This window comes from Pteronotus mesoamericanus, unplaced genomic scaffold (genome assembly GCF_021234165.1).
Source record: "Pteronotus mesoamericanus isolate MK-2021 breed Mesoamerican mustached bat unplaced genomic scaffold, CSHL_Meso_final scaffold_85, whole genome shotgun sequence".
NCBI classification, from domain to species: domain Eukaryota; kingdom Metazoa; phylum Chordata; class Mammalia; order Chiroptera; family Mormoopidae; genus Pteronotus; species Pteronotus mesoamericanus.
Window position 1 is genome coordinate 75,217,881 of NW_026555329.1, and position 14,239 is coordinate 75,232,119.

Below are 14,239 nucleotides of genomic sequence, written 5' to 3' on the forward strand. Positions count from 1 at the left end.
TCTAAGTCTCATCTACAATCCTCTTTGATTTAGCCACATGTGACTTTCATTTGGAACCGTGGGGCCTCAAGCCCCCCAGGCCTCCTATGGTGAGCTCTAAACCTCCTCTTTTTCTCCTGTAGAGGCAAGACCCTGTGTCCTGGGACGACACATTTGTGAACATCTCCAAGAGTGTCCTGCAGACCAGATATGCCCTCCTGCCGTATCTCTACACCCTGATGCACCTGGCCCACACGCAGGGCAGTACTGTTGTGCGGCCTCTTCTCCATGAGTGAGTGTCTTGCTAAACTGGGCAAGTGAGGACCTACCCATCGTATAAGAAGCTCAGGTCGCAACGCATTCCAGGGGTAGAGTTGAGGGACAAAGGCCATTCCTGCATTTAGGCTGTGCCATGGTTCAAAAACCTGGAGGTATTCATAGGCAAGAACCTGTCTAAATCCAATCATGCCTGGAGTTTAAAGAATGTGACAGGTAGAAAATGGATGCCTCTCTGGTTAAGGTAGAGAAAGTAATTTACATTAGAGAAGCTGGGTTTCGGACCTGGGTCTGAGCTTAAGGAGTTTCTTCAAGGCCTTAGCCTGGGGCCCCGATGGAGTCCTGATTGTGGTCCCTTGGTTTGCCTTTGCAGGTTTGTGTCTGACCGAGTGACCTGGGATATAGACAGTCAGTTCCTGCTGGGCCCAGCCTTCCTGGTCAGCCCTGTCCTGGAGCCTGTGAGTCTGAGGCCTCTGCTGAGCAGGGATCCCAGTTACGGGAGCCTGGCGAAGGGGGCCAGGAGAGAGGCCTTACTGGCGGGGGTGCAGAGATGTGGCGCCTCATTCGACGTCTGTCCCTTCCTCTCCCTCTGAGATGAAGCCCACGCTTAGGTGCTCTAGTCCTCAGCTCCCTCATCTTTAAAATCATCCTCACAGATTGCAACTCATAGGACAGTCAAGAAGGGAAAAACCTTATGATGTGTTTGAAGATGTAATAATTTCTGCATTAACTGAAATAGGGAGCATGGGTTGGGTGGGGCAGTACTGCAAAGATCCATTACAGTCCTCTGGCGCCATTAACACAGAACTCTTCGTAAACATTGCTTGTGACAAGGTGTCTAATTTGTTGTTGGGGGCCAGCCCTTCCCTTCCTCAATAGGAAGTCTTCAGGCAGCTAGAGACATCTCTACTTTTTCTGTTGATGACTAGGCTTCTGATGAAAACAGCAGTTAATTGCATCTTCCCTAAAATTTACTGAAATAATCACAATCTCTGAAGTACTGGCAAGATAAGATCTACCAAACTTTCTTCCACCCCAGACCCATCCTTCTTGCTTCTTTAGAGAGGGTGTGTGGGTTAAGTTTATAAGCAAATGGTAATTTTTCCCCAAAGTCCCGGATCTCAAAGGACTTTACAAAAGGCACCAGTTTGTGGCCGGCCAGTCTCCCCTGTTTGAAGCAGGGCCAGAGAACAGCTGTTCCCACAGCCCTGACCTCTAGAGAGGGGAAGCGTGAGGGTCAAGAGTCATCAGGTAGGTGCTCTCCCTGAGAGGCCTGCGCCTGCTGCCCATGACTTGTTTGTGTTTAATTTTAGAATGCCAGAAATGTCACCGCATACTTCCCTCGAGCCCGCTGGTATGACTATTACACGGTAAGTTTCTCCAATGGTTTATACGACCCCGGAAAGTGGGAGCATGTCGGGCTTTTGGCTCGGCAGGCCTCTGCTCTCGTCGTGGCTCTGTGACCCCCCGAGGTCGCTCTTGAACAATCACCTTTAACCTTGTAGCCTCCCTTTCTCACCTCCAAGTCCCGGTAAACCCCCTCCCTCACAGAATTGTGAATAACACATAACGCATCTCACTTACTGCCTGGCTTCCACGCATGTTCTTTACATGTTCATTTTTATCCTTCCTTGTACCAGCACCATTCACAATGGTGTATAATGGTAACACTAGGAAGTGCTGGAAACTGTGCTGGAAACTATAGTTTTTGTCTAATTCTCCCCTGCTAGGCTGTCCGTTCATAAGGATAGAGGTCGTCTTCTCTCTTTGTATCTCGCATCTCCTTCCACAGCACAGATGCACAAAGAGGAGCTGCTAAACCTAATTCCCTGGGAGGAGCCAGGTCTTAGACGCCGTGTAAAGTGCACAGAGAGCTCTGGGCCCCGTCGTCGGGCCCCGGGGCGAGGCCAGTGCACCGAGAAATGCTGTGTTGGGGAACATTTCTGTGCCTGTCTGAGCCCCAGGAACTCATCTGGGAAAATAGGGTCTTCTGAAGCAGCTTCTGAGAATTATTTTTTAATTATTAAATTTATCGGGGTGACACTGGTTAATAAAATTATATAGGCTTCAAGTGTACAATTCTATAATTGTACATTGCATTGTGCGCCCACCACCCAAAGTCAAATCTTCCCCATGCAGATAATTGACCCCCTTTACCCTTTACTAACTGCCGGGACCCCCCTCCTTCTCATAATCACAATATGGTTTGTTATCTGTGTCTGTGACTTTTTGTTTGTTTGTCTTGTTTATTTGTTACATTTAGTTTTATATTCAACGTAGGAGTGAAATCCCATGGTTCTTGCCTTTTTCTCTCTCACAGATGTTTCAGTTAGCATCGTACTGTTCTCCAGGTGAGGGCAGTGTTCTTGAGGAAGAGTCCCAGGGAGCGTTTCCTCTCCCTTAGCCAGGCCTCCTCTGCTAACTTTTCTGAGGAGAACAAGGCAGAGGAATGGAAACATGGCAGAAAGGAGGCAGCGGGGCGACAACACGCAGAGCGTGCTCCGGCCCCCTTCCGCCCAGGGAACTGCGGTGGGATTAGGCGAAACTAGTAATATGACTTACTGTTGTGCACCCAATCCACTGACAATTTATAGAAGTACCAATAAAAGGTACTCAATCTCATGTAACACTTTAAAAGATGAAGAGGAAGCAGATTTCATAGATATTGGCAAAAGCACGGAAAATGCTTGGACTTGGTAAATAAGAATGGAGACAGTCTCTTCACCTGCAGCGAAGGATTCAAGCAGATCTTGTTCCTGAACCAGGTTTCCCCATTGTCGCACAGGTAGCTGCATGCTTCCGTGAGGCAGGAAGAGGGAGGTTACGTATAGTTCATATAATTCCTGTTTCTAGAGTTAGCCTAAATGTCTCTCTTCCATTCAACCAAACGGGAAGTTAGTCTAAATTTCCTTCTTGCCTGTTCAAGAGAACATAGCCTAGCATGTCCTCCCCCACCACCATTGCCCAGTGGTGGCTTAAATTTCTAGCCAGAGAAGATGCTTAATATAAGAATTCTTAATTTAAATAGGCAAAATTCCAGAAACAACTTACATTCCCATCTGCACTTGATAGGAGCGTTTATCTCCCTAAATCGTTGTCAGTTTTGATGATTAGATTTTATTTTTTTGTGCTCATCTTTGTTTGACTCTTAAAGGCAATGGAATTTCTAATGTTCACCATTGATTTGATTTGCAATTATCTTTGACAGGCCATTTGTACTTCTGTGACCTTCCTATCCTTTTGCTATTTTCTTATGAAGATATTTAAGCTGTTCCTACTGATTTTAAATTATATTTACATATTTAAGTTAATAACACTTTGTCATATTTGTACTTTGACATTTGTTTTTCAATTGCTTATGATTTTAGATAGAGATTTTGACTTTTATATAATTGAATTAATGTTTTAAGTCCCTAGAATTCGTTTAGTGAATTCACTTAGTAAATAAGATATGACATTTTTCCCCTCTCAAATTGTCAATTTTTCCAATATTTTTGTTTGCTAACCTCTGTTATACTATGCTGTTCTTATATATGCTAGAACTTGTCTGAGAGAATGCTCTCATTTCTATTTTTGATTTATTAATTCATTAATTGTTACTCTGTCAGTGTGGAACATTTTTAATGATTGCAAACTTCTAGTACAATTCAAGGAGTGATAGACCAATGTTCCCTCATCCTTTTCAGCAATGTTTTTTATTGTTATTTTTAGATATTCTTCTAGAGGACATAAAGCAATTTTGTCAATCCAGAAAATAAAGTAAACTTGTACTAGGATTTATATTCACCGTGTGTAATATATATATACTATGACATGTTATATTATTATACATCATATATCATATTAACATATTATACACATGTGTCTGAGAAGAAATGATAATTATAATATATTTGTTCCTAGAATGTATATATTTTCACCAAAAGAGGTATCCAAGACTGTTTAATAGCAGCATTATTTGTAAAATAGCAAAAGAATGGAAAAAAACCAAATGTCCATCAACAGTAAAATGGGCAAATAGATCATGTTCTGTTTTTCAAACTGAATGCTTTAGAGCAATGAAAATAATGAACTATTGCTACATAAATAAAAATGATAAACATAATATTGAGCACAAATAGCCCTATACAAGAGAGTAAAGAACATAGAATTCCATTTATCAAATGTAATTTCAAAAACAGGAACAAGTGATAGAAATCAGCTACCTTTGGAATGGTGCTTATTATGAGATAGCCTTCTGGAATTCGGGTAGCACTCCTTCCTTGAGCTAGGTGGTGATTTCATGGGTGTGTTCACTTGGTAAAATTTTATTGCACCATATACTTGTGATTTGTGTCCTTTTCTGTACCTATCTTATTGAAAAGTTAACTAGAGAATTCATATCCTCAGAGATAAACTGATATTATACTTAAAATAATGAATCATGCCATAAACTGGTATACTCATAAAACAATTGTTGGAAATTAAAGGCATGATGCAGATATTTAAAATTTTGTTTAAAAAGAAATCATAAATTCCATCTAGGAAATTGCCCGGAAGGCAGAACCAAAAGGCATAGATGGGAAGCAGGAGAAGAAAAATAAGAAAGCCCTACTTAGGTTTTTAGCCACCACTTTTGCACAATTTCTTTGCTGCTTGTCCAGTGGAACCTAAGCAAAGAATGGGGCAAAAGTGTAAGTAACACTCCTACCGCGCTGGTTCCCATTTCTCGGGGATCCTGACTCCACATAGCACAGCTGCCTCGGTGGCTGTGAACTTCCGTGCCCACATTGCCTCTCTTATGCTCTGCCTACCAGAAGCAACCAGCCATCCCTTACTGCTTGGCCTGTGGGCCCCACTTGTTTTATGAGGCGGCAGGTGCCTTGATGCAGGACAGGGTGAAGGGCCTCATTTAACGCAAGTGGCTCTGTGGGACTAAGGCTGAATCTTCATCAGCCCTGACTCTCTGGCCCTCTAAACAAGCTGCACCATCAGTTTATAGCTCCTTGTAGAGTTCCGTGCTTGCCTCAGCGGCACCGATGGGATTGAGCACACTGTGAAGTGTTCCTACTGCTCCCCACTTCTGTCATAGTGGGCACTGTGCAGGATCCGGTAGAAGTAACACCTGCTTGAGTGTGGTTGGTAGGGTCATAATATGGGTGTAGTAATTAATACTCTTAATTTGAACATTTCATCTAAAATGTCATATGGTGCGCTTGAGTGTGATATTGTTATGTTACAGAATTACATGCTTATGACTTTGTAATAAAAAAGGGGCCTTTGTGTCAGACCCTATAATGTGTAGACTTTATTTCTACAGGGATAAGAGGGAAAGCAGACAATGTGTATGGGTCAAAGTTTTTACTACTTTATTTGTGGACATTTTTTGGTTTGTTTACAGCGTAGGACCTACTTGGGTTTTCTGAAACAGTGCTTCTCAGTTGTAATCAGTGACTGTGTTGTTGATGGAAACTTCTCTCACTGAGGCATGGTAGCCTGTTTTTTCTTACTTTAATAATGCTGCTTTTGTCTTTTATCCTATAGTCTTATCTTTATGGATATTTTAACAGAAATTAGTTAAGCTAGGCTGGTCAGAGACTAGTTAGGGGAAGTAAAACTTGTGACTCATGAGGGATTGGAAATGAAATCATGAGGTTAAAAAGCATATCATATTTAACCGTAATGTGAAGGAAAATGGAAATGCCTCTGGGATAACTTTGACAATTGTATGCACATTGAGTTTCAGTTGAAGATAGGATAGTCAATGGAGGAAAATGGGCAGTCTTCGTAAGATATTGGCGTGAAATGTCATTTGAGAGCACGTAATCCAACTCTTCCATGATATCAGTGAGTCAACTGAAGGTTCGTTCCCAGAGCCATGGGGCTGGAATTTCTATCGAGCCCTATAGACTGGAGTCCTGAGGCAGGCCCGCCCCAGCGAATGTGTCCCCAGTCACATGGCTTCCTTCCGCTGCCTCCCCCTACACTTTCAGACAGGTTGAGTCTGTATAAAAGGAACATCAGGAGACAAAAGTAAAGGAGTGTTATGGTAGCTTTGCTCCTTACCTCTAAAAAAGTTGTTTTCCAATGGGAGAGTTTTGACTATGGGGAGACATCGACAATGTCTGGAGACATTTTTGGCTGTCACGTGTGGCAGGGGTATGGATAGACATTGGTAAACACCCTAAAAGCACAGGCCAGTTCACGCGATGCAGAATTACCTGGCCCGGTTGCTCACAGCGCTGAAGTTGAGAAGCCTGGGGAAATGTGGAAGGATGGCTTCCTGGGGGCTCGGGTTTATGGTTCCAGGTCTGAGAGCACCTCTCCCTGTCACACATGAGGGCAAGGTAAAGACTTAAACAGGAAAGAAGGTGCAGTGAAGTGGAAGATAAAGAGTTGTTAACTGAGTCAGCTCACTTTAATCTTTTCTGCGGCACGCGCGCAATGTGTGTGTTCAGTCAGTGGCCGTGGGGAGTGGGGGCAGTGAAGAGAGGTGAAGATGAAGCGAAGACAAAGCGGAGACAGGGTGAAAGAGAAGTATAGGCACACCCTTGTGGGGAGAGTATCAGGAGCCAACAAGAAATGAAGGAGGGGACTGTTCAGCCCCCTCCAGCTGTGGTCTGGGACACGGAAATAGGGGGTGGAGTGAGACCCACGCTATAGCCTCGTGTGGTAGGTACTATGGAAACCCCACAGGCAAGGGACGCTGATGTGATGTCGTGGCAGCAGTGCAGGGAACCGTAACAATGGGCCTGTGGGGAAGGATCGTGAACAGGCTGCAGGTTGGGAAGCGTGGACCAGATCTCTCTGGCAAATGCACTGGTCGGAGGCGTGTCCTCTCCCTCACCATCTGTCACCTTCTTCTGGCCCGCAGGGTGTGGATATTGGAGCAAGAGGGGAGAGGAAAGTTTTGCCAGCCCCTCTTGACCACATTAATCTCCACGTCCGGGGGGGCTACATCCTGCCCTGGCAACAGCCTGCAATGAACACCCACATAAGGTGAGTGACGGGGCCGGCTCCTCCTTCCCACGCCAGTTAGCTCAGATCTCGGCGCATCCCGGCCACCCAGAGGCAACACTCGGGCCCAATGCAATGTTCCTAAATGTCTTTGTGGGTTGGTTTGTTTGCTTATTTGTTTTTCAATCTTTTTTTACAGACTGTGCTCTTTGAACAATTATAAACAACATCTTAGATCAGAGTGGGCGAGATGCTAGGTCTAATCCAGGGGTGTCCAAGCTTTGGGCATCTCTGGTCCATACTTGAAGAACAAGAGTTGTCTTGGGTCACACATTAAATACACTGTGACATGTAATCACAAAAGAACTCATAATGTTTTAAGTAAACTTACGATTTTGTGTTGGGCCGCATTCACAGCCATCCTGGGCCACCCGTGGCCTGTGGGCCATGGGAGGGACACCCCTGGATCAGTGGCAATCGAAGTCACACAGGAACACCGTGATTTGGGCTAGCTTCAGAAGGTGGGCTCTCCACTGATTTGGTGCTGAGAAGACTGTTGCCGAAAAGTTATGGGGGCCATAGTGCAGCTGATGCCCGAGGCCAAGGTTCCTCATACATGGATTTTAAAAATTCTAGATTTAAAGTTCTAGCTATAATAAATAATAGCTAACATCAAAGGAATGCTTGCTATCTGCCTAGAACTGAAATAATATGGAAATTTCTATTTTCCTTAACAAAAAGGAAAAAAAACCCAAGCCCTATGGTTTAAGTGTGTTATTATCCCCGTGTGATAGATGCGCAGGCTTTTCTGAGACCCAGGGAGCAGGCAGTGATGAACTCAGAGTCGCCCCGTTGGTAAGGAGCCGAGGCAGGGACTGTGTCTTTCTGATGTCACACTGAAATTCTCAGAGCCCCGCTCATTTGAGTCCAAAACATGAGTTAAAAACTGAAGAACTTAGGACATTTGTAAACAGAATTCACTGTGCGCATCTTTTGGAAGTTGGGTCCGGAGAGAAGAACGGTCACAGCATCAGAGCTTTTTCTCGCAACGGGGGAGGGAAGGAAGCCGATGGGTGTGTTAGAGCTGCTAGAACCTGGAAGGAAAACTCCCTTCGCTTCAGCCATTAGTTCATCCCCTCCCGGCCGGAAGTCAGAGCCAACGGAGACCGAGCTAGAAGTGGGTCACGAGTCCCTTAAAATCCAGCACTCGGTCTTCATAGCATGAAGGACTTCCTCTGTGTGCTCTGAAAACCCTCAGTTTGAGACTGCGGCTTGGATTTTCGCTAATGCCTCTCTCTCTCTTCACTGCAGCCGCCGGGAGTTCATGGGCCTCAAGGTTGCCCTGGATGATAAGGGGGCGGCTGAAGGCTGGCTCTTCTGGGATGACGGGGAGAGCATTGGTGAGTAAGGGCCGCCTCGGGAGCGAGTCAGTACCCTGACTAAGTTCCTGTGGGCCTGTGTTCCCTTTTCCATATTAAAGTAGTTTTGCATTTTTAAAGATAGCCGTTACTTTGAAGTGAGTAATAAATACTTGGATTTATTTACTCCAAGTGATTTACTCCAAGTGAGTGCGCTTGCTCCTTATGCTGCACGTACATGATGCTTAACTCTGAATCTCCCACCACTGTCCACTGTCCAGTCTAAGGGAAAATGTCTTTGTTACCAATTGAAACGCACTTCCGTATGGTTTATGTTCAAGGGCACGTTCCCTGATTGCATGGTTTATGGCCCCGTAAGAGAGATAATGCCCCTATCAGCTGTTTGTTCGGGGGTGTTTTCCATGAGGAGTTCACAGGACTTGGTGACCTCAGGAGGACGGCGCCCTATCAGTAGCCATTTCTGGGCCCCTGCCGTCGACCGCAGCGTCCTGCCCTGAGGGCACTGTTCCCCGAGTCGGTGCTCCAGTGTGGCAGCCGCGAGGCATAGGTGGCTACTGAGCACTTGACACGTGACACTGCGATGAACTGAGTTTTAAATTTTACTTAATTTTAATTAATTGTAACTCCAATAGCTACATTTTGCTAGTGGCTACCTCGGGCAGCACAGCTCTGGAGCACAGCCCGTGCCCTCTGGTCGAATGAGTGGTCAGCCGATTAGAAAGAGGGGAGCGCGTGGGGACGGGCGAGCAGGCCACAGGGTAGGGAGGAGGGTGGGAACACCTGTAACAAGGCTCCCGTAAGGCCACCTGTACTGGATATGCTGTGCTTCCTGTTCTCCCTGGACTATGGCATAAACTGAGGCCAAAAGGACAAAGAAGGCTTTTCTTTGTTCTCTGCAGATTGCAGTTAAGAAATTACCTGACATCTCTCACGACCAACGGACCAAGACACCAGTCTTGGTGTTCGTGATATGTGTCTATGTGCATGCATGCTCACATGGGTGTGCTTCCAGCAGAAGGAGCCTGGAAGCTCTCGGGTGCCTGGGAGGATGCTGGGAGTAGCAGACCGCAGGGAGACGTGGATGGAAGCGTAGTGTTGGGAAGCTACATTTTGTGAGGTGACCGTCGGACAGATGGTTCTACACACACTCACTTCGAACATCCTGTGTAAACAGAGGTTGGGGGCAGAGTCTGACTCATCTCCATAAAGAGATCATACATCACAAAGTGGCAGTCTGTAAAGAGAAAATAAAATAAAAAACAAAAATGGTCCCTGTTTTCTCAACCAAGAGAAGTAGGCAATGAGAATTCGCGAGCATAACTACAGATCATGTTCACCTTACTGCTTGTTTGCAGATACCTATGAAAAAGGAGTCTATTACCTGGCCCACTTTTCTGTCAGCCAGGTGAGTGACACACGGCGGAAGGGGGTTAGAGAGCTGCTGGCTTAGAGGACGCTGGCTGTCACGAAGGCGGGAAGCCCCACCTGGGAGTCCTTCACTGCCCACCTGCTGGTTGGCGTCCTTCCCTTCCTCTAGATTCCAGATAGAGTTAGTGTGCTCCCAGGAAGCTTTCTCTGATCAGACCCCTTTATGTTTCATCAGTAACTCATTCCAGTTTCCCAAGGCAGAGAGGGGCACCCTGTTTCAGTGGTACCCAGCACGTGTTCTGAAGTTGCCCTGGAATGGTCTGCACGTTTTCTGACTTCACGTGTAGAATGTAAGGTTCCTGAGAGCTGAGACTCTGTCTCCGTAGAGTTCAGGGCGATCCTGCAGACCTTGCAGGTGCTTTTCAGCCAATGAAAATTTGGATGATAGTTGGCAACAGGACATGAACCCCGGAATCATTGTCCCCACTACAAGGACACAAGACGGTGGCTCTGAAGTTGTCTTTCTTCATGATCTACGTCTGTGCCTAAAAAGAAGTGGGGGGGGGGGGGAAGTGCCTAACACTTTTTGAACAAATTTTGCCACTTATTTCTGTTTCTTTTGTCTTCAATTTGACAGAATAGGATGGAGAGCCACATCTATTTCAACAAATACATCAGCAACACGAACCGTTTGAAGCTGGGCTACATTGACATCTGGGGGGTGGGCAGTGCCGCCGTGGAGAGCGTCCGAATCTCTTTGAAAGGCAGGGTGATAACGCCGAGCTTCACCTACGACTCTGCGACACAGGTTTGTGACCAGCGAAAAGTCTGAACGCTATTTTCCAGCCCCGAGGCGCGCTGTGCGATGCCTGTCTGCCTCCTTTGCAATGGCACCCTCCCCGGCAAAGCCTGTCACCAGTCCCTGCGTGTTCAGCCTGCCGACGATGGGTAGCGTGGCGGCCGGCGGGGAAATCAGGCTTTATCATCATCTGGGTTCGCGGGTCTGGATCCTTGCTTTCCACACATGTCTTCTTGTCTGCAAAGCCCTGTGAAACCATGTGTTTTGCTCCCTCGCCTCTCTGCCTCAGAGATTCGCTCCCCTAATAGCTTGAACTACCATAGTTTATCAACCGTAAGATACCACTAGTCAAAAGGTAGCCCATTATTTCATGTGCTGTAGAGACAGAAAAGAGTGACGAAGGTATGATACAGTGCTTTTCCATCACTGAAAATTCTACTTTGAACTTATGGGGAGTTTTTATAAAACTTCTTTGGACATAGGTTTTTATCATTTTAATACATTAAGCGGTAACACAGGAAAGCGTTGGGTGGGGATTGGTAATTCCACATCAGTCACTTACAAGGGGGAGGCCCTGAGTGTGAAGAAATATTAGCAATACCTTAACCAACCTGTATCCCACATTTTTCTTTTATTATTTAAATATTTGAATTATTTTATCATTTAAGTCTCTTATTATTTTATTTATTACTGTTTAAAACACCATGTGATACTAATGGGTTAAGGCATTTCCTGTGTATTCTCTGAGGTGCTGGTGATTCAAAATTTCATAAAACTCTTCCAATATGGTCTATGAGATTTTTCTCCCAAGGCACTAATCTGTTTGTATGTTTTCATTCTAGCACTTTTTAAAAAATCCTCACCTGAGGATATATTTACTGATTTTAGAGAGAGAGGGAGGGAGAGACAGAGAGAAACATTGTTGTGAGAGAGAAACATTGATCGGCCACCTCCCATTTGTGCCCTGACTAGGGATTGAGCTTGCAACCTTTTGGCATATGGGACGGTGCTCCAACCAACTGAGCCACCCTGCCAGGGCCATCCTAGCACTTTCTTGATCTTACTCTCAGCCAGTATTCATATTCCTTCCTAAAATAATCCTGAAGAGGTTGCAGTTCATCCGTTCATAAGACCAGCGATGGCAAAGGCGTTCGTATCCGCACAGATCGCAGCAGCTGCCATGAGTGCTGCCTCCCGCACAGTGATTGCGATTTCGCGAATGTTAAATGTGTGAAAACTCTGCGCCTGGGGATTAACGTGGGTCTGGCATCTCTCCTCCTGGCCAGCGGGGTCCTTTCCCATGGGCTTAGCCCTTGCTTTTTTCTGAACTCTCTTTCTTGCATAATCCTCCCTGATTACCAGGCCTGAAACAAAAGTTTTCCTTCCGCTTTGCATTTTTTATTTGTTTCCTCATGTTTGTGGTTTTCTTGCCAACCAACTTCCCCAAGTTTACCAAGAGCTCATAGAGGGCTTGACCCATTTCTGTTGCTGACCCACTTGTGGACTGCACATGCGCAGAAACTTGACGGAAAGGATTTGCGTAGAAAAAGCCCGGAATACTGGCCTCTCACTGGCGCTCATCAGGGCTTGTGAGGGACTGGCAGCAGGAGGAAGTGAAAAGAGGGTACGAGGGAGACCAACGCTTTGAATGAATGGAAATGGGGACATTTTCTCCAATTTGTCTGTGGGGCTGTGCCTCTACAATGGCTGCATATTGCATTATTTGGGGGCTTGTTGTCTTGTCCCTATCACCGAACGGTCTTTGCACTACAAGGGATGAAGAAAGACCCCCTCACCTGAAACCTGAGAGCAGTCTAGAAGCTGGGCTGCAGTTGCAAAAGTATCAGTGTGTTGCGTAGACCGCTGGCTCGTCTCTGACTTGTTTGCAGGAAATTTCAACCATCTGATGCCCCGTACTTTCCTTTGGTTCCCAACAGGTGTTAAAGATCGATGTGACCACCAGAAGTATCAGCATACATAATTTCGTTTCAATGACATGGAAAAGCAGTCCATGAATTTTAAGAACAAGATCCCGTGAATGACTTTGTAACTACTTATACTTCATGTTTATACAATTACTGCGTGTTGTTAATCATGCCCAGTATGGACAAAATCTTTCATTCATTTCGTTGTATGTTCTGTCTGTGGCTTAGCCCTGTGGGATAGGCAGTAGGGCGATGTGGGAAATCATTGTGTTACCTTAATGTTTCCATGTGATTAGTACAGTACCTATTGATCATCACACAATAAGTACAATTTACTGAAGATTAACTGTGTCCATAGTGAAGTGTGTGTGCATGTGTATGTGTGTGTAACCAGGGATTTAGGTCCCACTCTTCTACTAAATACACAAGGAAAAGCTTGCCAGGCCAATTTCAGGCCCTGGAGCTAACACCCCCAGAAAGTATCTAGAAAGAATACTTGCTGGTTGGTTCTAGGGGAAGGGGAATGTTATGTTAAGAACAGGAGGCACATGGAAGAAAAGGCAAACACTAGGGAAGGTAAGCAGGGAAGACGAGTGGAAACAGATGGTGGTAAAGGTGACCACGACAAATAAGGTAATGTGGAAATATTAGGAAGATTGGTGTCGTGGGGAGGAGACAGGAAGGGCCAACTCACTTGAAAGGAAGAAGGGTTAGGAGAAACTTAGCATATGAGAGTGGGGCTGAGGCTGAAATTTTAAGCAGGCAAGACTGGAGGAAGGAGTTTGAATGCAAAAAAATAACTTGTCGGCAGTGGTGTGCTTTGAAATGTATAACCTTACTTCTCTACTCTGTGCCCAGTGTCCACAATCCCAGTTTACACCCATGCATGCAACTGCTATGCCAGAGCAAAATAAAGCAAGCATATTTACAGGAGATTTTGAATTCTGTGATATTTCGGCCATGGGTAATGCCACTTCGGATGAAGGCAATGTCTTGTTCAGCAAACCTTTGTGACTTGGTCCTGTTCCCCTTGGCATCAGGGTTCCTGCAGCCTGGCCCACCAATGGAACGGTCAGCTTCGGGAGGACTTGCCCTTTTCCTTTCTCCTTTGGCTTTTTACAAGACTTAGGTTTGTGGAAGAGGGTACTTGGATTGTTGTTGTTTTAATCATCATAGCAGTTGCCATACAGAGTGAAATACCAACTCTGGCAAAACAGAAATTGCAACACTATGGGTTAAAACTTTGGGGGTAAAGAAGCTACATATTTATGTCCAATAGGGATATTTCCTTTTAGTATGACTTGAAAACAAGTATGTTAGGAGTGAATGAGTTTCTGATCCTATGCCTTTTTTTTTAGCACCAGGAGGCCACATTCTGCTTGTATATCCCTGAGTCAGAGCCTGCATAAGGCTACAGCGTACGCTGTTGTTAAGTGGGCTTCATGGTCTGATTATCAAAATAAAGGGCCCCTGGACGAAGGCTCGAGCTAAGTGTGCAACTAGGGTGAGGTGCGGGCAAGTGACCTTGGGAGTCCCTTGATCCATCACATGGGGAACTGTTCGCTCTCCTCTCACCA

The 14,239-nt window shown here is 45.5% G+C and overlaps 1 protein-coding gene across 1 annotated transcript in view; it reads left to right on the plus strand.

The window, feature by feature from the left end:
• The window catches only part of MGAM (maltase-glucoamylase), a 64,626-nt gene extending 51,868 nt beyond the window's left edge, over positions 1-12,758 (plus strand). Inside the window, exons 40-47 of the mRNA XM_054564580.1 lie at positions 123-271; positions 629-713; positions 1,569-1,625; positions 7,109-7,233; positions 8,503-8,591; positions 9,926-9,975; positions 10,576-10,746; positions 12,675-12,758. Of these exons, the coding sequence (XP_054420555.1) occupies positions 123-271; positions 629-713; positions 1,569-1,625; positions 7,109-7,233; positions 8,503-8,591; positions 9,926-9,975; positions 10,576-10,746; positions 12,675-12,752 (804 nt within the window). The 3' untranslated portion in view covers positions 12,753-12,758. The remainder of the gene's footprint in view (positions 1-122; positions 272-628; positions 714-1,568; positions 1,626-7,108; positions 7,234-8,502; positions 8,592-9,925; positions 9,976-10,575; positions 10,747-12,674) is intronic.
• The last annotated feature ends 1,481 nt before the right edge of the window (positions 12,759-14,239 follow it).